This window comes from Capra hircus, chromosome 28, assembly GCF_001704415.2.
Source record: "Capra hircus breed San Clemente chromosome 28, ASM170441v1, whole genome shotgun sequence".
Lineage (NCBI taxonomy): Eukaryota > Metazoa > Chordata > Mammalia > Artiodactyla > Bovidae > Capra > Capra hircus.
The window spans coordinates 3,510,710-3,521,568 of NC_030835.1; the positions used below are offsets into that span (position 1 = coordinate 3,510,710).

Here is a 10,859-nt window from a genome sequence, read left to right on the forward strand (position 1 = left end):
TGTTGCTGTGCGATGTGGAGTCTCAGGTTCCAACTCATGAAATGTCCCTTCCTGCCCCGCATGGGACAGGAGGCGGGGGAGACTCCCCAAAGCTTCAGTCTCCTTCTGGGCAGAACTCCCTGTGGGCAAATTCTAGCTCCATGCAGTTTCCAAAGGGACTCAGCCTGCAGGGCCCCTGGGCTCCAAGCCTCTCTGTAGAAATGGGGGTGCTTCCTGGGTGGCTCTAGGGAACCCTGCTTCTTCCTTCCAGATGGAGAGGCAGTGGCTCAGGAGGTACGTCTTCGCTCCTCCAGCCCACTTTACCTGTTGCAGCCAGAGGCCCCTGGAAGGGCTTCTCGGAGCCCGCCCTCCAGGACCCTAGCTCAAACTCCTTTCCTTCAATGCCTTCCCACCTTTGCATCTCCAAGAGTCGCATCCTCACTCTCTCTGCCCCTCTGTGCCTTGCAGCAGCCTCAGACACCTATATCTCAGGAACACGCTCTCCCTAGCATTTCCTGCCCTTTCTGAATCACCAGCTCTTGCTGGACTCTGCAGCTCAGCTTACACCCCCACCCCTACCCATGGGTTGAACTCATTGTGCCATACAGGGCCTGGCACACAATCTGGCACAGCCCAGATGCCCAGAGAGGTCAAGAAATGAATGAATATATGGGTGGCTATGGAGAGTGGATGGGAGGGCAGGTAGGAAGTGGGGGGAGTGGGAACGAGAGGGATGAGGCAGGTTGGGCAGGAGGGACAAGCAGCTGCCTTGAGCAAGGCGGGAGCCAGACGTGGTGGAGAGAGAGGTGGAGTCTGGGGGGTTTTAGATGGATGGCGGCCGGCCGAGACCCCCACCAGCTCCTTTCTATCCACAAGCCTGAGTTCTGCAACTGAGGTCTGGAGGTCAAATGAGAAAATCTTGAATGTGAAGTGGAAACCAATTAAAAAAAAAACACTGCACTTTGAAAGAAATTCCAACAAACGGCTTTCACACAAACTAGCTTGTGTTTTAGCAGAGTTTATGATCTGAATTTTGCATTATTAGGAATAAGGACAAATGTGGATGAACAGCACAGGTATTGAAACGACATGCATTAGACAATAAACAGCATCCACAACTCTCCCCGTCCTCACAGTGCTTCACGCCTTAAGGTTTCACGGTCGCTTCCCGAGAACTGAAAGGGGAGGGGGTGTTGTTTCATTTTCCCATTTGCACGTATTCAGAATGTGAATAGCCATGGACCAGGTGTTGGTTGAATTATTGGTCCCAATTCCTCCAGCCCCTGTAGGATTATACACGCACTCATGACTTCCCTATTGGCCCCCCATGCACATCTCACCCCTTAACTTTGGGTTTGGCCATCCACTTGTTTTGGCCAAGCAGATGTTAGTGGAAGTGACCGAAGCAGGGGCTTGAAATGTGTTTGTGTATTTGGACTTGTCCTTCTGTGCTCTTGGCATAACCACGAGAGAAGCATGAGTCCTGAGAGAAAAAGCAACCTGGAACGAAGATCAGGCAAGCCCGGCTCGACACCAGCCAACTCACAGACCCAGCGCTGAGAAACAGGGCCCTGCACTGTTTGCCACTGAGATTCTGCCAGTGAACAGCTGACTAATCTGGACCACGACAATTGCACTCTTTGCTTAGTGGTGACACTGCCAGGCATGTGCTGGCCATTTGCCACACATCTTCCCACATAATCCTGACAACATCCCTCAGACACAGGTGCCACCATCTCCACTTTACAGAGAAGCATGCTGGGACTCGGTCAGAGCAGTCTGCCCAAGCTCAGGGCTAGTATGTGAAAGGGCCAGGATTCCAATCCACGTCTGTCTGCCTCCAAAGCCCATGCGGTGTGCCAAACTTGCTTCCATGTGGAGCAGAAGTTATGTGTACAGAAGAGCCCCCACTCCTGAAAATGCCAGAAGCGCTTGGTGCCTGTTCTTCATCATACCCTGTGATTAGCAAAGTGCATTGTTTCACAACTTTATTTCCTTTAAAACACATATGGGGGCTGGTTGTCTTTTTCCAATTATGACTGAGCTGTTCATCCTCAAATGCCCCAGGAGACAGCCCTGCAGACAACTGTGACCAGCCTTTTGAGAGGAAGGCCCCGTGAGCCATCTTGGCCTCACGGCCAAGCGCTTGCTCCAAACCACCTGTTAACTGTGCGAAGTCATGTGCCGGGAGAGGTGGTGGCGCTCGCGGAAGTACTCGTGGCAAATGGGGCATGTGAGGGCCTCTGCTCTCAGCCTCTTAGAATGCAGGTCGGGCCCCGCACGCTCCTTTTTGTGGTGGGATCTCATGTGGAAGACCAGGTCGGAGGTCAGGCGGAAGGACAGGTTGCACTTGGCGCACCAGTTCTCGGTGGACAGGCCCAGGGAGGTGAGCGTAGGGGGCAGCAGGGCCCAAGAGCTGGTAGAGGATGACGATGGGGGCGTGGGGATCTGGACCGTGGCGTGCTTGAGCCACAGCGTGGGGGCGCCCAGGAAAGTGCCGCAGAGAGCAGCATTTGGTGGCACTGTTTGCAGGTTCCAGAAATCACCCACCAAAAGCTTGGAGTTGGAAAGTCGACCCCAGCAAGTGACATCAACCGTGTTGATGAGTCCCAGCAGCTCTCCCAGGGCATCTGCAGGTTCACCGGCCTGAAAGACACAGGCTGGTCCCAGTCTCCCTGCTGGACCCCTGGCTGGCTTGCTGAAGGCACTTCTCTGCTCCCTGCAGGCTCCACTGGGCCACACAGAGATGCAGGTGCTGCCAGTTAGGTCCCTGGGGATATTGAGGGTCAGCTGCTGGGGGCCAGGATGGCCTACAGGGCCACTGTGCTCTCTGTCCTGGGCCTGCCCGCCCCCGAGCCTCTTCCTGAGCCGAGGCACCTCTGTGAAGGCGCTCTGCCTCTGTTCCCACCAAGTCTTCTGGGGCATCAGCTTTCCCAGCCTGGGCTTGCCTGGGGCCACGGACAGTACCATTTCGGCACAGGCCTCATCCTGGCCACTGCCGCCCAGGGCAGTCTCAGAGCCCAGATGGTTCATTTTCTCCAGTAGCACCGGCTTCCGGCCCCAGCCCTGCTCAGATTCACAAGCTGCCATCTGTTTCCAGCTGAAGGGCTCCGCAGAACTCCCTTCCCAGTAGCCATGGGGCCACAGAGCCTGAGCCAGCTGGGTGAGGTGGATCCTCCAGCAGCTGTCAGCCCCTGGGGTTTCTGGAGGGCTTGGCCCGGGGAGTGGCTGTGAGCTTGAAGGGCTCCCCTGGGGCCTGGGCCAGCACACTTGGACCACAGGGCTCTGCAGAGAGAGGAAGCAACAGGCCATGAAACGTGTGCTCTTCACTCAGGCACATATCATAGCATGCAGGCTGCAGGAGCTTACAGACCTCCTCCCCTCACCCGGGACCTCAGCATCTTGGGCCAGTTGCTGATAAGAGCATGAACTTGAAGGCAGACAAGTGTCCATGTGAGTCCAAACTCTGCCAACCTTCAGTTGTGTGATGTTAGACGAGCTACCCTTCTAATTAATCTTCTCAGCTAACTTGACCAGAGATGGTTTTCCTCCTTTGCATCCAAAGCATCCTGACTGCTACAGCTGCAGCAACCTACCCTGACTCAGAGCACGTTTTCACCCCTAGATCTCCATCAGAGAGGAAGGACCACAGCGCACAATGCTGCCACCCAGAGGCCAGATTCAGTACTGCCCTGCATCTATCAGCATCCAGGCAGGAGCTGCTGTGTTAACAGCGGCATATGGCCTCCACCAGCCAGCTGTGACCTGGTTGGCACTCTAACACCTCCGCACCCTGATATGCAGCAGTTTTTGTTCCTTGCTGCTCAGCGTGCTAATTTTTCTTCCAAATCATCACACGCGCCAGGACATTTCAGGCACCCTGCAGCACACGTGACCAGAGGGTAAAAGCTGGACAATCAATAAGCACCCAGGCAAGGCAGGCTGGGTCCGGGGCCGTTCCTGGCCCCTGCTCCCACGCCCGGGGGCAGCCGCCTTCCTACCAGGCCCTGACCCTGCAACAAGTGTGGGTCTCCCCTCTCCACTCTCCTGACTACACGTGTTCTTCACACACTTGCTTGTCCTCTGCTCATAACTGTCAGAGGTCTTCTTGTGCCAACCTACTTGGCATTAACAGGGGAATCAGCCTCTGCTTTGCCCTCAAGGTGCTCATGGCGCAGGGGAGACACACAATGGCCATTTGTGATGGCACCTGGAAGGAGAGGGAGCCATCAGCCCTGCTGGGGAGACATTTATCCCTCTTCCCTGATCAGCCCACCAGCAAGTTCTTGAAGCTTGCTCAACCATCCTTAAGTGTCTCCTCAGCCTGTCTCCTCAGCTTGCTGGACCATACTCCACTGAGTGATCTGAGCTCTTATCATTAAGAAATAAGTGTCCTGAGCCCAGGAGGACTGTGAGGAGTGGGCAGCTCTGATCCTTCCTCACGGGGACATCATTTAGGTTCAACTCAGCTTCTTCTTCTTCTTGGCCTGCCTCCTGCTCCACCTGGAAAAGGCATCACAGATACCTGCCCTCCTTATCACTGTCTTGGTGACAGAAGTCTGTGACATGTGTTTTGCATATGAGTGAAGAGGACCCTGGTCCTGCAATACTAAGCATCCTGCCCAATGTCCCCTGCAAAGAGGAGGCGCAGCTGGGGAAACCCAGGTGTGTGCCCCCAATGCCTGCTTGGATGCACTGGCCACGCCGCCTTCCCAGAGTCCCCACTGATGAACAGCCAAGTCAACCATGTGACCCAAATACCAAAGGGGCGTCTATAGAAGGTTTAAGCTTCCTTTTCCGGCCTTCTCTCAAATTTCTCCCAAGCTTTTACCCAATCAAGAAGTCAGATTCTTTGTCTAACCTGTGAAGTTTGAACAGTTTGTGAGGAAACCCATGCCAGCCCCACCCTTCAGTCCATCCAGAGCGACTCCAGTCTCCTGCTTGGTCGTCCTGAAAGGACTTCCAAGATGGGCCACCAGGGGGAGCTGAGCCTCTCCAAATATCTTTTCCAAACTGAGTCCTCAAAGGGGATGCCATTGGCATCAGAATTAGTGCCAGCCAAGAAGGCAATGGCATCCACTCTAGTGCTCTTGCCAGGAAAATCCCATGGACGGAGGAGCCTGGTAGGCTGCAGTCCATGGGGTCACGAAGAGTTGGACATTTACTGAGCGACTTCACTTTCATGCATTGGAGAAGGAAAAGGCAACCCACCCCAGTGTTCTTGCCTGGAGAATCCCAGGGACGGCGGAGCCTGGTGGGCTGCCATCTGTGGGGTCGCACAGAGTCGGACACAACTGAAGCAACTTAGCAGCAGCAGCAATGTTACTTGAAGAGGCAGAGATGGCCATGTCCCTGCATCGAGTGACCCTGAGCTGTCCTTCTCACCTCTCTCGGTTTCAGCTTCCCGTCAACTGGGGTTGGACTGAATTATCTCCACAGTCCTTTCCAGATCTAACCATGCGTGACTCCAGTTGGGATGAAGCCATTTCTCCCTCTTTGTCAAAGAATAAGCAGTCTGCTTGAACCCCGTTGCTGAGCTTCCATGAGCTCACAAAGACACACACACACACACCCAGGCACACTCACACCCTCACATACACATGCATTCACAATACATACACACCCACAGTCTCACATGTATACACTCTCATGTACATACTCACATACACTCAAACACATACACGCTATTACACAATCAAATGCACATACACCCTCGCACAAACTCCCCCTTTTTGTCTCTCTCTCACTCTGTGTCCCTCACTGTTTACCAGATGACAGTTTAGAACCACCTGATATGTTTCCCACAGCTGGGCAGGAGGCTGCCTTGCTGGCCGAGGTCTGGCTGCACCCCTGTACCCCTCTGCATGTAGCCCCACTGCGTTGCCCTCACAGTTTGGGCAACATTGTCCAACCACAGCCATGTAGACCCCATTGACAGAACTTCCAGTGTTCTGAATGACAGATGAGACGACCTTCTCAGCTATAAAATTTGAAACATGCCATCTTCCTGCAGGCTGGAATGTTTGCTACCAGAATGCTTCATGATATAAATATACATCTCACCATTTATTGACTACATAAATGCACGCGCCAGAGACACCAAGAGCTTAACACATCTTATGTCATGGGATTTTCACAACTACATGAGGAATGTTGCAGGCCTCAATCCAAATGTGTTCATCTACAACTTACAGAGGCCGTATCAATAAACTCTGTGCTGCTCCAGCTTTTTGAGACTCTTCTAGATCTGGATTCTGTCAACTACTGAATCCACCCAAAATCACTCGTCAGTGTTATCATCCAACTCTTGATAATGAGAACAAGAAGAAGGAAGAAAAGGTGGAGACCAAGGTACTGAGCTGATGGGAGACCTTGGCATGCCGCCCACCCTCCCTGAGGGCCACCGCTCTCACAGGCACCAGCACCACCGGGTAAGGTCACTCAGGCAAGTGCAAAGAATGTCCCACCAAACTCCTTCTGGGGCCCCATCTAACCTTGGTCCACTGCATGCGGCAATCACCAGAAGGAAGTCTTTCAAATGAAAAATGACATGAGTCTGCTGTGGCTTGTCCGGGGTCAGGGGACCACAGGCACAGCCGCTCAGTGCTGCTTCTGTCCCCCTTTCCTACATGGATCTGCCAATGCCCTTGGCAACTGGAAGGTGGCTGTCTGTCCAGACGATCGCTGAGCAAAGCAGAGCTGCTTCCGCCTCTTTCTCCTTCCACTGACATCAGCTGTTCTGGCAGCAAGCGGATCTATGCACCCCTTGATTTTTTCCTCCCATCCAGTATTAAAGGAACTTTGCTGTCCTCCACACCCCTCAGTAGCCTAAGTCCATTCCGGGCTCTTGATCCCTGACGCTGTTTACTCATCCTTGTCACTCTGCTGTGTGTGTCCTGGGAAGGGACTCTTCTTGCCTTCCTTGGTTCTTTCAGTCTGAGCTCAGCAAGACAAACCTCTGAGCCATACAGACATCATTCAGTGCTGGCTTCCCTCGTAGCTCAGATGGTAAAGAATCTGCCTGCAGTGCAGGAGACCCAGGTTCAATCCCTGGGTTGGGAAGATCCCCTGGAGAAGGAATTGGCAACCCACTCCAGTATCCTTGCCTGGAAAGTCCCATGGACAGAGGAGCCTGGTGGGCTGCAGTCCACGAGGTCACAAAGAGCCGGGCACGACTGAGCGACTAACACTTACACCCTTGTGGTCTCCCTACTGAAACAATCGGACTTCAATCCCAGACTCTCCAACCTTTTCCCAGCCTTTAGATGAAGTAATGATCTTGGCAGACTTCTGAAACTGAGCCTCCCAAGTCAAGAGTTGGTCTGACCATGTCTGTCCTCCCCTCCCACTGGGAATACTTCTCCCTCAGGATTCAGTCCTTCTGGGCCACCAACCAGGGTTCTACTGACCGAAACAAGAGGTTTTCTGAGAGGTGAAGGCTCACCTGCCCCATAGTGCAAAAGCGCGTGTTTCTCTCTTTACTACCTACTGCTGGGGCAAGGGCTGCAGACTCCAATCATTCCTTCATCTGAGCAGCACTGGCCATGTTCTAACTTTCTGTTCAGGTTCTAACCCGGCGGTCCCAGGAAGCTTCCAGCCTCACATTCACAGGGAATTTAAGTGTGTGGGTTTCTAGGGTTAGAATGCCTGGGTCAAATACAGCTCTGCTCTTGCCAATCACGCGACCCTGGACAAGGTGCTGATCCTCTCCCTGCCTCTGGTGTCTCCCTGTGGATCACCTTAGTGCCCACTTCATGAGGTGGTTGTGAAGATTAAGTGGATTAACATACCTAGAGTGCTAAAGAGCCTGCCTCAATAAATGTGAAAGTGAAAATGTTAGTCACTCAGCCGTGTCCAGCTCTTTGCCACCCTATATATACTGTAGCCTGCCAGGCTCCTCTGTCCATGGAATTCTCCAGGCAAGAATACTGGAGTGTGTAGCCATTCCTTCTCCAGGGGATCTTCCCAACCCAGGGATCGAACCTGGGTCTCTTGCATTGCAGGCAGATTCTTCACCGTCTGAGCCACCAGGGAAGCCCAGGTTTATCATCATACTAGTAATTTATTATCATACTAGTTCCGAAGGTTAAACACAAGCTCAGGGCTGCCTTCCCTCCACTCATGCCCCTCCCTGCCAGGGACCAGCACACAATAGTGTTTAATAAGGGACCAAATGGCCTGGGCAGTTTCCACCTTCCCCCTCCATTTATAGGAAAAAGAACTCTTTCTCAAGCAACTGAATGATAGCATGTTGCAGATATCTGAACATACTCACCACCCCAAGCTAGCCAGCCAGCCTCCAATTGTCCCAAGTTGCAGCTGAGAAACTACGTCTTATTCAGTGAAACCATCTGAACTGACAGTGCCTTTCTCTGCTGCTTCCTCTTCAGCTAAAACAAATGAGAACAGAAAAAAGTCTTCTGGGCCCCAAGACTTTGGTTTCCTCAGACTCTGGAGATGCCTCTCATACTTTTTTGGAAGATTTCTAAGGATAATCCTCTATCTACATCTGCTATATGTGGCTTGTGTGGTGCTGGGTTTTCCTAAAGGGAAACATACATGTTTTCTAGATATCCTCTAGCCAAAGAACCCTGAGAAAATGAAAACTTGCAGAGTTGTCCAGGCCTTCCTGGAGGCTGGCTGCTGGTGCCATGCGGTGGGAAAGAAGAGAAGGACTTCCCAGCCAGCCCTCGAAGGCTCCGCATTCAGTTATGCCTACATCCCTCTAGCAGCAATGCTTGCTATGATCAAGCAGAACCAAATGCAGGATTCCCAGGATGCAGCCAGCCACCAGGCCCACTGTGAGGTCAGCTGCAGGCCTCACACAGTTTGGCCAGTGCCAGTGGCAGTCTTCAGAGGAAAAGCCCATGGTTTGTACGACAGACTGCACAGTCAGACGCTACAAGAACATCACTGGCTAGAAAGAAGAAGAGAGGCAGTCTACTGGAGAAGGAAAAGAAATTCAAAAGCACTGCAGCTCAAGATTTTGCCTAGAATAAAAAAATTATGTGATCATCTGTTTTAAAGAAAAGTTGTCACCTCTTAGGGTTTTTGAAAAAGAAATCTGCTAACCAGAGCAGACATGATAGTTCTATATCATTGGAAAAGCATCCCTTCCCTCTCCCTCCCCAAATTCTAATATCTGGGAAGTCAGAGGTTAAATGCTGCAAAAGACAATTTAACCCTTCAGATCAGAAAACAGTCTCCCAAATCAAAGTGTCATGCTTATACCTACGAAAGTGTCCGATGTTCTTTGACATAAAGTGGAAAAAAAAATTTCTTTCAATAAACACACTGAAATCTTCTTCCATCATTTTTAATTTTTGTTCAATTCTGTGTTTTATCTACTGACAAATTTGCTTTTGCGTATCAGCCAAAAGTTAAATAAGCTGAATTATCACTAAAAATCATAACTAATTTAAAGAGCAGGTTAAATTAATTATGAAAAATAAAAGCCTCAAATGTTGGGCAGTAATTAGCAGCTTTAAAACCAAACAAGTTTCCTTTTTACAATTTTTACATATATCTATAATGTATGTGTATGTGTATGTTTGAACATATCGCTATACATGACAAAAATATCATCAAATAATGAAATCATGTCTGATTAAATTTTTAAGAAGCAGAAAACTGCTTTGCTATATAATACTTTCTATTTTATTTCTCAAAAATGAATCAGATTTGTTTTTCTGTATTTCTTCACTTAGTATCTTGGATAAGGAAATGAAACCTTTCTACTGTGATCTTACCTCATGTACACAAAAACATTACTCTCCAATGTCACAATAATTGTTATAAAAAGGCTGGATCATTAGACAGTAATTATGAAACCTAAATTCTGCACACCACCAGCACTGACAAGTATACAGTTTATAAATTTATAGTTAACTTCCTGTTTCAACTCTCACCCAAATGTTTCCCATGCAAAGCTCTCGCCTATTGTCTTCCCACAACTGCTGTCTGAATCCCACCCTGGCCCTCCCCACCAACCTGGCCTTGTACTGCCTGCACAGAAGGATGGTACGGGCCCCCATGTTCCCTTAATGTTCCTGCAAAATTTAGCTTCCTGGTGATGTCTGCGTCTAAAGGCCAAATACCAAGAAAAGGATTCAATCAATGCCTTGTTTCTAAGTATTTCTTTCAGCTCACCCTGAAAACTCAGAGATTTATAACTTGATCCTTGATGTATTTTCCCACAACAGACACTGAACAGGTTACATGCCTAGATCTTTGATATAATCAGTTGGAGAAAGGACCTGGAACAAATGCATCGTTATTACCCTAGTACCCAGAACAAACTCTGGCTAATAACGGAGCGGCAGAGGATGGGTGAATGGCTGAAGGGATGAACTAAAAGATCCGCAGCACAAAAAGTCAACCTAGGAGAAAAAACAATCCAAGGTGGAACTCTTGATGGGGGAAGGAAAAGGGGAAGAAGGGAGGAGGAGAGAGAAAGAAGAGAGAAAAAGAAGGACGAGGGACACAGGGAAAACAACGATGGACAAGAAAAGGTGAGACAGATGAGAGGGAAATACAGAAAGAAGCAAGGAGACCAGACAGAGGCAGAGGGCAGGGAGAGGAGCAAGCAGCGCGGGGGCGGGGAGAGAGGAGCGACGGAGGCTGCTGGCGAGGAAGACCCGGGCAGCTAAAGGCAGGGCTGAGCGCCCGCCCCGGGGCAAGCCCAGGAGAAGTGAGATGACTCCCGACCCCCACGCCCATTCGTGGCCCCGTCCCGGGGGCAGGACAGCGCGTCTCACCTCGGCTCTCTCGCGGCGCTGGGGACGCGCTGGCAGCCCCGGCCGCCTCCAGGTCGGGGCCGTGACACGCGGCTCGGAACTTGGCGCGCGAGCCCTGGGGCCGAAGGGGCCCCGCCTTCCCGG

At 51.1% G+C, this 10,859-nt stretch overlaps 1 protein-coding gene across 1 annotated transcript; it reads right to left on the bottom strand.

The window, feature by feature from the left end:
* On the bottom strand, positions 992-10,836 carry ZNF488 (zinc finger protein 488). The gene is given in 3 exon segments (XM_018042645.1): positions 992-3,059; positions 3,062-3,264; positions 10,737-10,836. Coding segments are annotated over 2 exon segments (972 nt in total). The 5' UTR covers positions 3,117-3,264; positions 10,737-10,836; the 3' UTR covers positions 992-2,142.